The 19826-nt window shown below is 34.8% G+C and overlaps 2 protein-coding genes across 2 annotated transcripts in view; both read right to left on the bottom strand.

Annotated features, from left to right (window-relative positions):
* LOC127969044 (DNA mismatch repair protein Msh2) overlaps positions 1 to 19826 on the bottom strand; it is a 290453-nt gene that overhangs the window by 227262 nt on the left and 43365 nt on the right. The gene's annotated exons all lie outside the window — the stretch shown is intronic.
* LOC127969048 (mRNA decay activator protein ZFP36L2-A-like) lies at positions 487 to 4062 on the bottom strand. The gene is made up of 2 exons (XM_052570647.1): positions 3737 to 4062; positions 487 to 2857 (listed from the first exon to the last, which is right to left on the bottom strand). The coding sequence occupies exons 1-2, from the start codon at positions 3950 to 3952 to the stop codon at positions 1757 to 1759; spliced, it is 1317 nt and encodes a 438-aa protein (XP_052426607.1). The 5' UTR covers positions 3953 to 4062; the 3' UTR covers positions 487 to 1756.

Genomic DNA, 19826 nt, shown 5'->3' with positions numbered 1-19826 from the left:
TCTAAGAAGTTCTTAGTATGTAAATATTTGCAAAGCACCTTATCTTCACGAGCAGACCCTTAACACTGATGCACGTCTGCCTGTGTTTTCCTAATTACATTTCTTACGATAAGCACTGAGAATTTCAACTGCAGAAGACTCTGTAGGCTGCTTATATGTGATACTGAACACATCTGTATAAATAATTTTTTTTGCAATAAACTACCTTTCAGAGATTGCGGTGGAAGGCCACAACTCCCCCCACCATACTTCATGTTCTGCCATTCATACAAAGCAGGCCTCTACAAAACATTCTGTTAGGAGAGGAGACCAAACGCTAGGACATTGAAGTCGCTATTTTTCCCTGAAAGAAAAGCAGGAAGATGGGAAAACGGACTAGAATGGAGTAGAAAATAATTTACAGGACGCCTCATGAATAAGCCCTGTACTGAGCATTGAGCAACTCTTATATCCACTGTGGAATAAAAACCCTTCCAAACATCCAGATCTTGTTCAAAAATGCCTTTATTAGAAGTTCTATAGAATATGTATATATATATAAACAACATACAGTACAAGTTTTCTCTGCACACTTTGTATACATACTCCAGCTACAGCTGACGTTCGTTTATTACATTCAGTGTTGCTTTACTTCATCTAAAAAGTTAAAGTAATAGTTATTAACCAACTACAAAACTTAATATCCCCAGTCAGCATGTCTACAGAAGCACAGTTGAAAGGCAGAGTAGCTTTCATTAGGAATGGTGCGTTCAAATGTTCTAAAAGTAGAAAAATAAACAAGGAAATAGCATCTCAGTCACCATAAAAAAAGGCATCTTGATCTATGAGCTACATTCAATTCGATTGGCTTTAGATATACACCACGGCAACTGCTTTATTAGGTTAAACTATGTGGGATCTTCAACCCCAGCAGGCACATATTAGCTAGTTATTAACCTCTAGATAGGAGAGGGCTACATTCTCTGGCACTAGACTGCAATCGTTGCGCAACTGTGTGCAAATGGACACTTTTTTTTGGTTGCTGTTAAAGTTGGTAAAAAAAAAACAGTCATATTCGTAGGTGTGAAGCCAGTTTGTTAGTTAAGGCCATAAAGACATAAGATAGGCTACATTCTACAAATGCCCATAGATCCTCTGACGCTTCCCTCCCTCCTGCACAAGAAATCACAGCGTGACCTCATCAGATGCTCCCACTTTTTTAATATATACACACACAGTAAACAAAATTGAAATAAATAGCATACAATCTTAAATTATTTACCTATTTACAGTAAAATAAACGAGTTAACAAAAATATATTATTGTGAGACGAACCCAACAGTTTCCAGATTAATATTGGCGATCACAATTTCAACAGGAATACAAGTGTATTGCTTTAGATTTGATAAATACCGTATGGACTCAATTTATCCTTGAAGGCTATACTTTCACATGACAATAAATAAGTTAAATAGATTTCAAAGCATGATGCAAAATGCAATGATACCACACAGCTTAAAAAAAAAAAAAAAATGCAGTGACATTCCATGACAAACTTATGAGCCCCAGTTCTTGTGCGCTCGCACCGCTTCCAAACTTATGGAATGTTTTCCCAAGATAGTTACTTCTACGTAGGCCTTTTTCTAGACTGTTGAAGCCATCATTTTGGTAAAGAAAAATGAGAAAGAAGAAATATAATCAGATCTCAATCATGAGACAAACACCTGAAACTCATGTTGGCACTACTTGGATAAAAGGCTATAACAATAATAGCAAGTCAATCATCTGAAATCGACAGCCTGCTGAAGATTGGCAAACGTCTATTTGCGTCCATACTGGGTGACTCCGAGCCGCTGATTGTGCCAGAGGAACAGCAAGAGCCGCTCAAGTACCCTTCGGGATCGGAGAGGGAATCCGGCGGGCTTGGTGGAGAATCGAACACTGGAGACTCGGAGAGGGGATGCATGGAGGGCAAGTGGCTCATTTTGAAAGGTGGTGATGGGGGGCTAGCGTTGGTCTGGATGTTACTGTACAAACCACTGCTGGTCAGATGATTAAAAGCACTATGGGTTTGAGGGATGATTGGGGCAAGGAGAGCCTTAAGATCCTGATCGGGGAACGTGAACGCATTCAGACAGGGTGAGCTGGGAGTGAGTGTGCAGGTGGGTGGCGGGGGCGTACGTGATGTTGGGTTGTCAATCAAAGCGGACTCGTTGCTGAAGGAGCTGGAGAAGCCAGAAAAGCTCAGGCTGTGGTGCAGCTTCGGTCTTTCCCTCGGTCTCAGGAACAGGTTTGATGACTCCTTCTCTTCCAGGACACCAATCTCCCTGCTGAGCCTCGGCTGAGCGTTACCCGTAGCAGCTCTGCGCTCATCTGCGTTGTGAATGAAGTGACAGCGAGGGCCGTATGGGCAGAAACCAATAGTGTGGAATGTGCGACATGGCTCGGTCTTGTACTTCGGGTGGCGGGACAAGTTTCTCAGTTCGTGATAGCCGTGAGCGAACTGACACTTTTCCCCGTACTTGCACGAACCGTTTTCCTCAAAAGGCCTGCAAAGTTCAGTTTTGTAGCGGGTTGAGTTGATCTGAGAGCCGGGCTTTTGTTGAAGGATTTCCTGAAGCTGTTGACTGCGTTCCCCTGCGTCACTGAACGCACGGTCTCTGTACTTGTTTTCTTTATTCATGAAGGCAGGTGTTGAGCTCTCGAAACCGATCTGCAGCCTGTTGCTCATGTTGAAGTCCATGTGGTTTGATGAGTTACTCCTGAAATAACCTAAAGAACGGTTGCTGTTGGTATTGGAAGCAGCAAATGGGACCCCGACATTCCTCTTTTCCAGCATATTGTGGAGATAGATTGCATTTGAACTTGGGACTTTTTCCTGAAAGAAAACAATAAGAATTTAAGTAACAATAAAAAGCATGGATGTCAAATAAGTTTAAGATTCATCACCATTAGTTTAACCAGTAATTAGCAATGAAATACAGGAATTAAAACACTATTGTACATGACTATCAGCCTCCTGAGGTGGCATAAGCTATAGGACAGTATGTATGTTTGAATGTATAAATGATAAAAAAAATAAAAGTACACTTTGGTAAGTGGCAGAGTGACTGTTAAATGATATTCAAATTATCATCGTTAATGATGATACTGAATGAACTGAATATAGGTAAATATGTATACAAATTTGAAAAATAAATATGACAAGACAAACCCATGCTTTATGCATTTCGGTTTTTGTTGCATTTTATTTGCTCTGTGTGGTTAAAATTGTACATGTTGTCCAATATATTTGGAATAAGAGATTTAAAATGTGTGGCATATTATTTTGAGCATGTAATTAAATCACAAATTCATTCACAAAACCTAAAATCAAGGTTTTCAACTGATGTTACAGCTTATAATCACTAGTGTGGTATGTTTGTCACAACAGACATCCTTGTACTTGACAATTTGAGTCTATGGGTTTCAAAAACTACTTTAATTTGTAACATACATAGATATCATATCAAAGTTTGTGACACATAACGCAAAACACCGTCTGTAACGGAGTTACAGAAGTTGAAACAAAACGAGTTAAAAGAGTCCCGGTCTCCCAACAACGCGTTATTATGAAGTCTAGCGAGTAAACACAGAGCTATCGTGTTACAAGTTTGCCAACGCGGATAAACTGAGGAAACAAACAAAGAAAGATCAACTAAATAATAAGACAAGCTAAAAAAAAAAACAAGTGAATAATTAAAATATAAACTCTTACCCTGTCGAAATCAAATATGGAAGACAGCACCGAAGCAGACATTTTCTGGGTTATAGTGAGTTCCAGCTCAGGGGGAAAAAGTTTTCGGACCGAGAAGGATCCTTGTGTACTCAGAGAAATCCACGGCTGGACGGGGGTTGCCTCTTCAAACGGAGCTGGAAAGGCGCTGGAGTTCTTTGGAGTTGAGCCGCACAGGTTTTGGGGAGTGTCGTACATGGGCAAAGTTTGCACATGTGTATAAATGCGCTGCAGCTGTTAAGGGCGGAGCTTGACAAAGTTTCAACAGTCCGCTGGCTTAAGCCCCGCCCTTCCCACACGTGGTTTTGGTAACTCCCCCAGACTTCAGTAGTTCTAGTGCGCGCACCCTTCCTTTCAACTCCACATAAATTCAACTCAGGTGCTTGAAATCTGATTCTCCTCTCCACCTCCTCTAGTTCCCCACAAAAAATATGCTACTACATTTTTCCTTTTTTAATGCTGATTTTAAACAGTATCTCTATTTAATCTACATCCTATGAATAATGCATCACTGACTGTGTTCATCTGTGATTTTTTTTTCATAGCAAAATATTGGCCTATTAATTCTCGAGAAGAGGATTGTCTCATACATTTAAGGTCTTGCAGCCTCTACAGTGCCCCCCGTGTTGAAATATGATTTTACATTATGATGGGTTTTTCCATTTTTGGAGTTTATTATTTACTCTCTTTATGTGGAATTTAACAGACAAAAATTAAGATGAGAACAGTTTTAGATTTTCAAAAATACAGTAAAACAATACTATTCTGAATTAGTATTATTTAAAATAGCTGTTTTCTATTTTAATTAATTCAGTCAAACGATTATTATGATTAATTGCATTTAAAATATTTTTTGTGTAATATATGTGTGTGTACTGTGCATATGTAATATATATATATATATATAGATACACATGCATGTATATATCTAAGATTAATATGTTTACATGTACATATTGAATAAAATACTGTGTGTGTATCTCTCTCTCTCTCTCTCTCTCTCTATATATATATACACACACACACACACACATACGCACACACACAGTACACATACATATATTACGTAAACAAAAACCTTTATTTTGGATGCAATTAATCATTTGACAGCACTAATTTTTATATATTTTAAAATGTAGTCTAGTTTATTACTGTAATGGCAAAGCTAGATTTTTAGTATTTGACTCCAGTCTTCAGTGTCACATGATTCTTCAGAAATCATTCTAATATGCTGATTTGCTGTTCAAGAAACACTTCTTATAATTATCATGTGCTTGTGCAAACCCCAATACATTTTTATCAAGTTCAAAGCAATGCTACTTTTTTGACATTGACATTTGAAAATCTATACTTGTCTAGTAAACCCATTTTTGGTATATTCATAATTGATTGAAATTGAGTCTAGCCAACTGGTTAAATGCATGCATGCATAAAAATTTAATTGAGTGAAAACATTATTTGTTTTCACACTGAACTCATTGACTCGTTGAAAGAAGAGCTGCCTATTACAAGCCATGTTTGTGGGATCCTAGTTCGGTGGCTATTTAAGTTCAGTCCATGTGAAATTCCCATCACTTTAAATTGGCAGTTTCTCTTTGCAATCCTCACCACACTGGCATCCCAAATGTTGAAATGATTAGACCCGTGTATTATGTAATATGTAACAATGAGTTACAGGGCCATCTCCTTTTGCGTGATTCAACTTGTGTATATAAACTAAAGATTAACTGCTCTTAGTGGATAGGAAAGTGGTAGAACACTAATCATAGTAGATGCAGTTCTTGGCTACAAACCTTCAATTTAGAGCTCTAAATTACACGCAAAGTGCAAGCCTTAGATCTGCCATGGTCCATGATGGACAACTGAATCAACCCACCGAAAAATAAAAAGAAGAAGAAAACTCTCAAACAAAACTCTATCCACAGAAACCACTCATCCATTACTCTGACTCCGGTTCTCGCTGAGCTGCTCCGATCATTCCAAAACATTACATCATTGCACAGAGAGGGAACATCGCTACTATGGCCAGAGCGGCTGCCAAGGCGTCTGCACAGGACTGTACACTGGCTCCTTTGTGATGTCCACAATGTGTGTCCAAGGCAACCACTAGGTAGAAGGGACAGCCCATAATAGAACGCTTCTTGTCTTTTTCTCGACAACACATGGTAATGTTGGACATGCTTTCTCTGTCTGTACAGCTGTCACACTGACTGTTTGAAGATGCTGCCGCTGATGTGTTGTGCGTATCATATTCTCTGCTGAATGTGGACCAGTGATGTCTCATGAAACAGTGTCAGGTTTGGGCTCTTGTTTTCATCCCAGGATCTTCCCTACAGGCCGTAGAGCATCCAGAAGCCATGTTTGAGGTCTGCTCTGCTTGTTTATGTATGGTTACACCCAGAGCTGAATTTAACCCCAGCTTCCATCTGCTGCAGCACCCAGGGCCTGACAGAGATGAGACCGGTTTGGGTCGGTCTGCGCCGCTCACTTACTACTAAGCACAGCTTGCTCCTATGTGTTATTATCGTCAGAGGCGTCTCCTCTGTGGCAATATTCCTTTTTAGACAATTTTTTTTTTTTGCTTACATTGACCTTAAGGTTCATTTAAGGTACTTACTTTGTAGCCAGATTTTTTGTCAATTTTATAGTAAATATGAAGATATTTAAAATATAATGAGGAAAACACCTTATAAAAAAAAATATATATATATATATTTTTTTGCCAGACTGATCATTTTTAATAAGCACTTTAGCTAGATTTCATGTGAATTTTATGGTTAATAAGAAACATTTTAAATAATACACAAGGAGATATTTAATAAAGAATAATAAAAAGAAACTGTCATTTTCAGTTGAATGAAAGTTTTCTAGTAACATTTCATTGAATTTTGTTAAGATTTCTTGTCTAGTTTGTGGAAAATATTGAAATATAAACAAAGAAATGATTAAAGAATATTAAAAAGGAGGAAAACACATAATGATTAAATATTTTGTCATTATGAATGTCATTTTCATTTGTAAGACCATTTTCTATTAGCATTTAATGAAAAAAGTAGATATGAAATGTTTTAAATAATAAAGAAAATTAAAAAAGGGGAAAACATTATAACAAAATATATACTTTCACATTTTCAGTTTCACTCCACAATTTTGTTTTAACTTGTTTTTATTTTTATTTTGTTTTAGCCAGACTTAATGTCATTTTTATGGTAAATATTAAAACATAATAATAATAAGGAAATATTTAATAAGGAATGTAAAAAAGGTGGAAAATATGTCATAATCTTTTTTTCTCATTTTAACTTGTATTACAATTTTTTAATTAACATTCTGTTACTTTATTCTAATATAGACCTACTCATAGACCCAACCTTGTTTTCAGATTTCACATTTTGGGAGTCACTTTTCCTCCCTCCTCGTCATGCCACAGAGCTGGTATTCTGGGCTTCAGTGTGCCCTATTGGCCTAGCCACAGCCCTGCAGCCTTTCATTACACCAGCCGAAGGAGGTGCCCTGGACATCCCCATCGAAGACACCATCACCACCACACCCCAAAGTGTGCCCAGCTCCGAGCTGTTCCCTGGATACATCAACAAGAGAGAGGAGAAAACAGCCGCTCTGTTTGCACATCCTTTACCTGGCAATCAGCAAGGTAACCACTTTGAAATCTAAAAGCTTGAGGGATGTCTTGTTGTAGCATATTTGATAATATTGTTGGTGACATAAAATCATCTTCTTTTTTAGGTTTAATTAGAAAACAATAATAATATGCAGGTATTTGATCACTTTATTGTCATTCATAAAATCTAAATTGTTATTTCAGCCTGTCCTTTTGGGCTAGTGATGACTGTTCATTCCTTCAGGATGTTTTCCCGCCAGTTTTACATAGAACAAGCGGTTTTCCAAACTGGATGGATGTCATGGCTGGAACTACACCGCCCCCTGCTGATTCGTTCCAAAGTATGTACTTTATTAAAAATGAGTGACATACATAATGTACAGTTGAAGTCCAAAGTTTACATACACCTTGCAGAATCTGCAAAAAGTTAATTATTTTAACTTTTGAACAGGATGAAGATGTGGACATTTTTTCATTTAGTACTGCCCTTAAGAAGCTACAGAAAATAGTTACATGTTTCCTCGAAAAGAAAATAAGTTTTCACCCCCCCCCCCCCCCCCCCCCGTCTCTTAACGCATTGTTTGAACCTTCTGTAATAGTTGTGTACGAGTCCCTCGGTGGTCCTCAGTGTGAAAAGATGGATCTCTAAATCATACAGTCATTGTTGGAAAGAGTTCAAATATACAAATATGCTGGAAAACCAAAGATTTTGTGGGACCTGAAGGATTTTTCTGAAGAACAGCAGTCAGTTTAACTGTTCAGCACAAACAAGGGACTTATTAATAAGTAAAAAAGAAAACCTGCTGTAGATCATTCAGGTAACAGCCCCCTATTAAGAATCAAATACATCTAAACTTTTGAACGGGGTCATTTTTATAAATTCAACGATTATTTTCTCTTGTGGTGTATATGTTAACCTTTTACTTGCAATATCTTAAAAGGTCAGTACTTAATAACCAATAACATGCATTTATTATGATCCCTTTTATTTTTGTTAAATTATTAACATCTATAGCAGATTCTGCTGTGTGTGTATGTAAACCTTTGACTTCAACTGTACACGATTTATTTAATGAGTGAGACTATACCAGCTCATTAAACTTTGCGTTATTGTAATGTAATAATAGGAAGAGTAAAATGTGTAGAATTAAAGAGGTAATGTCTTTCTGCGGCTACAAATGGACAATTTAACTTAAGGTTTATCAATATTATGTATTAAAGAGTCAATGTTATAGGTAGATTTTGAATTTATTATCTTTTTTAGTCAAATGATTACTTCCTTGATTCGGATTTATCTGCATGTCAATACTATACAGTTCACTAGAGGGCAGTATGGCCATATTTTACATCAAAATGGCTGTACTTGTGATGGCCACAAAAGAGTAAAACATGTCAAAAACTAACTTATGAGAACATTTCCTGTGGTACTTGAAACTAAGTCTTATTTGATTGGTCTTTCTTCTGCTTTAATGACAGATGGAGCTGCAAGAACTCCATAAACCTGATGATCATAACCAGCATGATTTGAGAAAAATCCAGTGATCAACTTGTGGTTCTGACCTTATACAAATGAGTTCATATGGTCAATGTCACGTAACGGTTTTTGACAGTTACTTTGAAATAGATGTGCAGAATCTGAAATATTTATTAAAGAAATAGAAATACAATAATATTCAATATTAATAATATTCTTTGTTTAATTGTTTTGTTAGAAATCCATACCTACAAATAGAGTTGAATGTGTAATAATTGTTAAATATTAATTTCATATAAAACTAATTAAAATTATTTACAAAAATAAAAAATTTGATTGTTTTAATTTTTTCAAAATCCTAAAATTGTATTACCTTGAAATATTCAGTAGCTGAATATGAAATATTTATCCAATAAATAATAACAGTATAGTAATAATATTGGATAGTAATTACAATAATAATAATAATATTTGTTTTGAAATCCTAAAATATTACCGCTGTTACCTTGAAATAGTTACAAATCTGAAAAAAATAAATAATAATAATAATAATAATAATAATAATAATAATAATAATAATAATAATAATAATAATAATAATAATCATGCTAATGATGATGTGAGAGTGTATAATGTAATTCTAATAAAATAAAAATTTAATTAAATATGATTTTCACTAATAATATATAATAATATATTAATATTCTTTGTTTTACTTTTTTTTCTTTTAAATACTAACATTTTTAATAACAAGGTTTAAATTAGAAATCCCAAATTCAAAATGGTCTCAGAATTTTGGACCCAATTTTTATATCCGTGTTCATTAGTCATGAACGAGTTTGTAGAAACATCTCGAGTTGGCGTGGGCTACAGCTGAAAAATATCTCACAATACAGCTAAAAAGCATATAAAACCAAAGCACACCATGTTCACACAACTGCTTACCCTGGCCTTATTTGTGCCTTAAAAGCAGTGACTATTTGCTGACTATTCGGTGCATAAAACTTTCATTCGGTGCATTAATGCTGTGGAGTGGATTAATGTGCAGGGCGCAGGAGCTGCTTGGCCGAGGAGGCCTAACGGACACTGGAAGTGAAAAGCTGTCTCATGCTTGATTGGACCTTACCTTCTCGTAAACTCACGCAACCTGGCAGAGTGAACTCTGACCCCCGTCTGCGCCTAAGCTTTAGTGACACGTTCAAGGTGACATGGCAGAGTGGAGCTGACTGAAGGAAAGGCTGTGCGCTGAGCTGTAGCCCAACATGGTCACATTAAGAGTCCACCAGTAAATAATTGAGACCGAGCAGTCGCAAAAATGCAAACATGTTGTTATTAGTGTTTCACTTCAATATTCACAGCTGCGAGAGGAGACGGGGTGCTCGGAAAGTAGTGATGCGTTTATGCGTGTGTAGTCTGTATGCATATTTATGTATTTTGGACTGGGGGTTTGCATGATGGGGTGGATGTTGTGGTGCCAGACCCAGTTTAAAGAAATAGTCCAGGTTAACTGACACCATTTGTGGTATAAAGTTGATTACCTCAAAAAAAAAAAAAAAAACATAATATACATAATAATAATAATGACTTGCTCCTCAATAACAAAAAATAAACTGTATGGTGAAGGTTGATTTTTGGAGGATTTTAAAAGTAGTATTCTGTAAAAGAAGTATTATTTCAGTTGTAATGCTGTTAATATAATTTCACAGTAATTTTAGGTTTATGCCATTGTGTTGTAAAGTTGTAAAATTGGATATATAACTTAGGTTAATAAGCAATTTTTCACACTTAAATCACCTTCTGGTTATAGTTCATTCAAAAATGAAAATTGGATTCAATTGTTCTCACCTTCAGGTCATACAAGATGTACATGAGTTTGTTTCTTCATCTGAATGGATTTGGAGAAATGAAGCATTAGATCGTTTGTTTACCAGTGGATCCTCTGCAGTGAATGGGTGCCGTCAGAATGAGAGTTCAAACAGCTGAGAAAACCATCACAATAATTCACAATAGGCTAATCCACACAACTCCAATTCATCAATTCACATCCTGTAAAGAGAAAATCTGTGTTGTTGTAATAAATTCCTCATTAAGATTTTAACTGTAAACCATAATTTCTGTCCAAAATACCATAATGCTTCCTTCAGTGAAAAAGTCCATTCCCTGTTGTACTCCCAAAATCCACCAACATATTAGTTAAGCACTGATATGGATCATTTTTGCTAGTAAACGGTGCTTGATCTGTGCATATTTCTCTCCCAATTCAGACTTTTCAGCCCAAAAAATGAATAAATCAATCAATGTTGTGATGTTTTTATCAACGTTTTGGACTCTCATTCTGACGGCACCCATTCAATGCAGAAGATCCATTAGTTTCAGTAAAGAAACGTACATCTTGGATGACCTGAGGGCGATTAAATTTAAACCAATTCTCATTTTTGGGTGAATTATTCACTATTTTATGATTTGTCTTTTGATTTTTTTTTTTACATTTATTGATCTGCCCATGCTTCTATTGTAGATTCTACACAGTAACCCAGTTATTTTTTTTCTAATAAAAGGAGATAAACGTGACCATTAATTTGTATGGTTATAAAATTATGACACAAACTTGTATTGTACCCAAAATGTTCCTTTAATTAACTAAGACTTTGTTCAAAATTATATTTATATTTATATAACATAATTAAATCTGATACACAAAATACATTTTCATTCTTATTATGCCATTTTGCCATGCTCTTAATATGAGCGGAGCTTGCTACAGTAACACATTCCTCAGCTATAGGCAGTTGCCAAGCTGCTTATGGGGAACATTACAAAACCATATACAATGTGTTATTTAAGTTAAATATAATGGAAAGAATAATCTTTCCCTGATAAAGATCCAGTACGTCTCAAATATAGATTAAGGAGTGTTTTTTTATGATGAAACTAGAGCTATATCCAGTGCTCTGTATTCATCCCATCTTAACAGCTTTGGGAACGACCCCCCCCCCCTTACATGTAGCATCCAGATCCCTTCATTTTTCCTTAAGCGTAAGTCTCAATCAAACTTGCTCTGTGCCTTATTTTTTTAATACAGAGTCTCGGCTGATTAATCTGGTTGCTGAACTGAGCATCAGCAGCTGCTCCTTATCCTTATCATCGCTGTAACGACTGGCCAGCCGTCGCCTCCCACAGAATCCTGCAGGGACCTGAATTAATACTCAGTATAATTCCACACAATCCCAAGAAAACAAATCTCGCCCTGCTGCCAGGCCACTTGACTCGTGTGTTCCAGCAGGCTCTGGATGGCACCAGCAATCTCTGTAATCAGTCGCTAAGCCTCTGCGCTGCTCAGTTCAACTGCTTCCCCAGAGCATTTAAAAAAAGAAAGAAAAAAAAAAAAAGAGCAGAGCTGGTGTGCATTGTGTGTCAAACATGTATGTTTATCCTGTCCACTAATTAAAATGGGGACGCTTAACATGGCTTCCATATGTAGATGCATGAATACTCACGCAAACAAACACAGATATGCAGCATGCCCACCACATATTAAATGAATTGTGAATTAAGACACCATGTCTTTGAAAGCCATTTGAAAAATGTAACTCATCCATTTGGATATATCAAACAGTTAAAATAAAAAAAAGAACAATATCTGCTTGTTTATTATAAAGACAATAATTACTGTTAGATCTTTGAATGAACAGAAAATTTAATATGGTAATAGTACTTGATCAAATTGAAAAAAATATTTATATTATATATTATTATTATTATTATATAATTATTTTATTTTTTTAAAAAAAGCCACCTTGCTTGATATTTTGGTAATGCAAGGAAATTCATACAGTTTTATGTGGGTTACCTGCCCAAATGCGTTTTGGGGCTACTGCATATTATCCCATATTTAAATCATATTTGTACACTTATACAAACATACACAATCCTTAGAAATCACATAGGAAATATGGGTGCTTTTAAAACCAAGATGATTCTTCTGATGATGTTTCTATATCAAACCACAAATGCCAAAGAAAAAATAAAATAAATAAATATATAAATAAATATATATAAATATATAAATATATATATATATATATATATATATATATATATATATATATATATGACAATATAATGCTTAAAAGGATGTCATACAGTCTTACAATACTCAGTGATGTGAAGTGGAAGTAGAGATAAATGAGAAATGCAATACTTATTTCTCGTTAGAAATGTCAAAATGTGTAATTTTCATTGACACAACCTCTGAATCTATGCTGCCTTCAAAATTGACCAGATGAAGGCATCTTTGATGTCAAAAAAATGCATATATTGAATTTGTACGGGCCATGATTTTGGTGGTTTTTATACTTTTTGGCCTTTATTTTTTGTTAGATTTGGACTTCAGGTTTCCTCAGTAGTGATTGTGCTAGCATCAATACTATATGCATCAATACTATATAAAAACATTGATTGTACATAAAAAATAAGATATTTCCTTCATGTAGAATAAACCAAAAAAATTATAATAATAGAAAACGCACTGGAAGCTCATTACAAGGGACTTTATCTATTAATTTCATGGACATTTCTGTTAACACAATGTATTGCAGCGAAAATTCAAAGTACTAGTACAACATAAATAAATACTGAAAAATCCTTTAAATAATACAGTATACATTGTGCTCTATTTTTACAGACTTTTTTTTAAGTGTAGTTCCTATCAGTGTATATGTGCATTAGACAGGTATATAACTTTATAGAAGGGCAAACAGGCTTTATATCTGACCTAAATGTATGTCTCATGGTCAGGAGGAAGTGAAAATGAGAGTGTGGCTTTGTGTCTCATCTCTGCTACGACATAATCAGAGCCCCAGATTTATGAGCAACCAGATCCCTCCTGAGGCTTAGCGCTGTAAACAACTTGGATCAGGCCACAGATTTAAGAACATGTACCACTTGCACTTGGTACTTTTGGTGAAAGAAGATTAGACATGACAATTTTTAATTTGTTTCTGAATCCGTTTTATAAGACGATAATGCCTCCAGTGTCTTTTTATAGCAGAGGGTCTAATATTCTTATAAGAAGCCAAATCAGGGTTCGAGCAATCAGAGATGAGAACCACAATAGATGAGGATCATGGGACTCACTGGCACTTTACAAATTAAACTGGTGCAAATTAAGAATCCTGCAAAGGTGCTGTTGTTGCTCTAATGAAACTTTAAATCTGTACCACATATAAATAAAAACATCACACTGGTTTGAGGCACAACCACAAAGTGTGTGTGTATGTGTGTGTATATAAAATAGCTTTTATACATACAATAACTAATAAAAATACTATTATTACATATACAATATCACTATATAATTACATTTGTATTATATATATATATATATGTATATATATATATATATATATATATATATATATATATATATATATATATATATATATATATATATATATATATATATATATATATATATATATATATATATATATATATATATATGTATATATATATATATATGTATATATATATATATATATATATATATATATATATATATATATATATATATATATATATTTTTTTTTTTTTTTTTATATATATATATACCCATATTTTATATGTGTGTGTGTGTGTGTGTGTGTGTGTATATGTTGTTTATATATATTATGTGCACCAAAATCATTCCACATTCAAAGTTACTTAAATCCCCTTTCTTCCTCATTCTGATGCTCGGTTTGAACTTCAGCAAGTCGTCTTCACCAGTTGGTGTCATGTGATTGGCTGATTAGCAATTAGAGTTATCAAGCAATTGAACAGGCATATATATAATTTTTTTCTTACTGTATATAAAACTATATAAATTACTTATATATATATATATATATATATATATATATATATATATATATATATATATATATAATATGCAAAATGATAAACTATATAAAAACATTTTACATTTTTGACCACTGTATACTATATAACATATCCATAATGCATATCCAAGCACTTATAAACACTCACTTTGTATAAAAACAGAATTCCACCATGAATGCAAGGACAGAGAGCAGTATCTGCAGAAGTGAGGCTGCTTTCGTCTGTGCGAGCCTGACCTGAGACGCCCATGATAGCTTATCTTGTAAACTTGAATCTCTGATCCATGCAGACAAAATTATTCAGGCCTGGCATGTATTTAAACTTGGCAAATCTCACAGGGACCTTTCCCAGCTTTGCCCTCTGTCTCATAAACATTTTCTTATCCTCCATGAGCAGGAGCTGACATCCGATGAGTTTTTCATTAATAAGACTGGACTTAATCGCGCTATAAACAGGAATAACACAAAATGACAATGACAATAATAATCATATTTCTGCAAGGATAAGGCAAGGAGAATAATCTTGGTGTGACACAACTGTAATCCTGGTTCTTGCACATTGTCTGTGAGGATCTAAAGCCCACACATGCACACTAAACCACCTAAATGCTGTACAACAATTAAACTCTGCTAATGAGAAAATGTATGTCAGCACCATTCAAATATGAGTTTCAATTATAAATATGGGTTTCAAAATAAATAGTTTTTTGTATGCTTAATTAGTCCCCTGCCTAGATCTCTGCCAATCTCACAAAACATCTTATTGTGAGCCCTAATATCTGAATAGCTGTTGTCGGGCATGTTTTTGAGCACTGCCTGGCAACCAAATACAGCTGAGGAGACGTTTAACCTTGCCATCTTGCACCAGAAATTGTGCCGCTGACAAAGACGTGTCTACAGTGGAGATTTCCATTTTGGGTTAAATTAGAATGATATTTATATACAAAAAAGGGGTTTCAAGGATCAAAACAATTGAAGTTTATTAGTTTTTTGTTTGTTTGTTTGTTTGTTTTGAGCAAACAATAATCAAACATATTTACTATGATTTGGAGAAGTCTACTATTTAGTAAAAGACCCACCAAATGTCATTCAGTGTAACAAAATTAATATAAAAAATATTTTCAGGCATATTTAGAACATAATCATTAGATCACATTAAAACTCTGTTTAAGGGTCACGGTGCAGCCCTTAAAATATATATATATATATATATATATATATATATATATATATATATATATATATATATATATATATATATATATATATATATATATATATATATATATATATATATATATATATATATATATATATATATATATATATATATATATATATATATATATATATATATAGAAAGAAATATTGAAGAAACAGAACAAACTGAGATGGACTAAATCCAGAACTGTGGAATTGTTTCCAAGATTCTGATTCTGATTCTGAAGATGCTTCAAGAAAAACTAAAGATAGGAATAACTGACTTTAAAAAAAAAATTTAGCTGGTGAAATACAAGTTTTCTATAATTTGGGCCACTACTGTTTATTTACATGACATATATATATATGATGCATTTTTTTTTATCTCTATGAAGAGTACAATATTAATCACTGTATTAGAAACAGATTTTAAGTTTCTGAACATATGGATCATTTCTCACATCAAATCTGGAAGTGTATTTATGTTCACATAGTTCCCATCAACTCAAGCGAATCTTTGAATGATGATGGGATTATGATGAAGATCATTTGCATGCTGCTGTAACAGGCACTGTTTTACGGTGAGGAGCGGCACACTCTCGTGCTGTTTCAATCCCATTTATTATGCAAATGAAACCCGGCTTCTTTCTCCTGTCAGAACAATGAAAGCGGGCACAGAGGGGGGCATCATCTGGGTCACGCTGGGTTTTAAAGCTCTCGCTTTTGTTTGCTGTTTGGCATGGTCCTGCTCTATCAGAGGGCCATTAAACAGTAAAGTAGGACATGCCGGAGCTCCACCGCCGAAGAAGATGAACTGACTGCTGGAGCTCTGCCCAGGTGGTTTGAGTGGATGGTTAGAGATCACTCAATTAGCGCATGCAGAATTTCATTTAAATCGGTGCTGACATTGTCAAAGAGCGGCATCCAGCACTCTGTACACGACCCTCTGAGCTGAGTGGGTGACGGTGCGTGTTCCTGACGTCTGAAGGTGGCAGAATAGGCACAGATGCTATTAACCCTCATCCTGTGGGTTCGCATTCCGCTTCAGCCTGGACTCCTCCTCAGAAATGCCCATCGCGGAGCCTGCACACAAACACGCCCAGTGAGGCACATTAAACAAGGGTGACAGGTCTGCTGGTCGACAGCCAGCCTAATGGCTACGCCGACTGAGAACGCAACGCTTCGGCTCTGTGAGTGTGTGAAATGCTCAAAACATTTTCCCATTACTGTTTGAGTCGCAGTCACACAGTAGTGTTAAGACCGCCGAGCAGAAGGGAAACGACAGGCAGAAACAGGAGAAAACGGCGGAATATATGATCATTGATCTGTCGAATAAAGAATTTTCATTTATTTCCTCAAAACAGCTTATTTAATATGATTATCAGCAAACTATTTGAAAATGTGATAAAGAGATACAGTCATTTAAAGTATCTGAATGGTGTAAGCCCACCAAAAAATTTAAATTCTGCCTTCATGTTATTCCAAACCTGTATGACCTTCTATCCTCTGTGGAAAACAAAAGGTATTTTGAAGAAAGTAAGAAACCAGTTTCAGTTTCCATTCAATGCCTTAATATTTTTTGCCATTTAATCAAAGTGAATGGTTACTGAAAATGATCCCCACATTTTTCAAAATATCTTATTCTTTAGAAGATAGAAGGTCATACAGGTTTGGAATGATATGAAGATGAAATAATGACAGATTTTTCATTTTGGGGTGTGTAATCCCTTTAGTATGTTATATGCTTAATACATTGCTAAAATAGATGTGCTCATGTAAGGTGAAGAGGGGTCTCTCTGACTTCACAATAATGGTTTCCATTCAGAAATATTCCTGCAGGGGGCAGAAGTGAACAAAAAACTGTCAGTGGAAAAGATGAAAACAAATAGGCCTTCACATCCCATTACACTAAATAAGTGGTTGACTTAGAGAAAGCATCACAAAGGCTGGCTTTTCAGCTAATGATCAGTGAAAGGAGGTGCCTGACTTTCAGAAAATGCTGTTTGTCAGTCTGAGGTGCAGAACCGAATTCAGGACCTTTCTGAAAACATTTAAAATCCTGATACGTAATTTATTAAAATAAATAAAATGGGTACAAATAATGAAAATACAAATAATTAAACTGTGCCTGAATGGATGTGTAGTATAGTGTAGATTCAATTTAGCTACTGGGTAGGATTGGTTTGGACCAAATGTTGGTTAGCAGGTATGAAATTATAAGTTTTCATATACTCTTAATAACATTTGTGTATAAATTGATTTACACAATATTTAACAATGTTTATTGGGGAAAAAATGGACTTCAGCTAAAAATGAATAAAAAAGGAATTAATAAATAATGGCACTGATGTCTGATCTTAGTTGTTGATTAAGTGAAATTGTGCGAAGCATCTATTATGTACCAAAACCTCGCTGTACTTTTCTTGGAGGCATAATTACAGAATGTGGCCTATAGGACTTTCAGGGTGGGCTGGAAAATTAAGGCAGCAGGTGGGTGGTGGTTGCAAAGGTTGGGCCAAGATCATAATTAGGCTGGGTAGGCCCACCCAGACCCCACTGTGGAGCCAGGCTGTCTTTGCTGGTGACACATGTGCGTGCTTTTGAGTATATAGTAAGACAGCAGTATTGGGACACAATGATACATATACATTATATGTCACCACCAGGTTAAAATGATTACTTAAAAATTTATTACAAATCAACTGAAACATTAACTCTATAAAACCTACTGTATGCAAACTTCTATGGTCTATAAATTATCAACATGATCAAAGTCTGTGTTCTTGACTGTCTTTCTACATTGTGCTTTCTTCACAATCCTCCACATCTTTAGTTTTTTTTCTACTTCCTACATTTGCCTTCTGAAATTTAGGTCTTGATTATCAATAATTTCATTTATATATATATATATATATATATATATATATATATATATATATATATATATATATATATATATATATCAAATTTGAGTATCACATTAAAAACTACAGAGCTTTGCCCATAAATAATGTAATATTCCCATGACATATTATAAAAATATCTAGAGTGACAACTTATGTTTATATTTAAATTTTATTTTTATATGGTCAAATTTATGAAATATCAGCAACTACACCAAATTATATATATCTGCTCAGTTTGGGATTCTAAATAAAAATTAAGGTGTTTTTTCCTCTTTGCTTGATGTACCTAATATGGTACTACACAAAAAAGACATATGCACTTTTTTATTTAAAATATCTGTCAAAAGGTTCAATAAAAATAAAAAAAAACACTGAGTTAACTTAAAATTATAATGTTAATTTCTGTAATGTTCATAATAAATTGAAATGGGACAAAATGGCTGTAAAGAGCATTATATTCTTCCTTATCACTTCAGTTAATTATTTTTGATTACTTTAAAATAACTATTTTATACCATTTTAAATGACAATAGACAAACTAACTGTTAATTGTTTCATCAGTATTCAAGGGTAAAATATGTTCATCATACAAGCCTCAAGGAGACCGGAGATGCCAAAGGGTAAGGAGTGAGATCAACCATACGCTCATCACATCACTGGTCCACTGATTCACACCATTAAGTGTGCCGGGGCCCCACCAGCACACCCGAGAACAAAGCATTCACACCGAGGGCCTCGCCTGAAGACAACCCACAGGGTGGTGAATGAGTGCCCTGAGCTTCTGTCGCACAGAGCCTAATGCATATGCAGAAGGATCAATAGGCTGGAGCTTTGGTCTGCATCTTGTTCAGAATGCGAAACATTTTAATGTGCTTCCATGAACCCTGGTTCAAACCTTGTCTTAGTACTTCAGGGCGAGAGAACCTGCTAAACACTGACCTCCAATGCTTTAACATCTTGCAGTCTGAATATTCAACCTGCGCTGAATAAAAGA

Source organism: Carassius gibelio, chromosome B12 (genome assembly GCF_023724105.1).
Source record: "Carassius gibelio isolate Cgi1373 ecotype wild population from Czech Republic chromosome B12, carGib1.2-hapl.c, whole genome shotgun sequence".
NCBI classification, from domain to species: domain Eukaryota; kingdom Metazoa; phylum Chordata; class Actinopteri; order Cypriniformes; family Cyprinidae; genus Carassius; species Carassius gibelio.
Note: the sequence above shows the minus strand (reverse complement) of the source record. Positions and strands in the feature narration are given on the sequence as shown.

What these genes read in the sequence shown, in the direction of transcription:
- LOC127969048 (XM_052570647.1), bottom strand. Translation starts at nt 3,952, where the DNA reads ATGTACGACACTCCCCAAAACCTGTGCGGCTCAACTCCAAAGAACTCC. An exon ending in CCATATTTGATTTCGACAGG is followed by an intron (nt 2,858 to 3,736) that starts GTAAGAGTTTAT and finishes GTTTTCTTTCAG; the next exon opens with GAAAAAGTCCCAAGTTCAAA.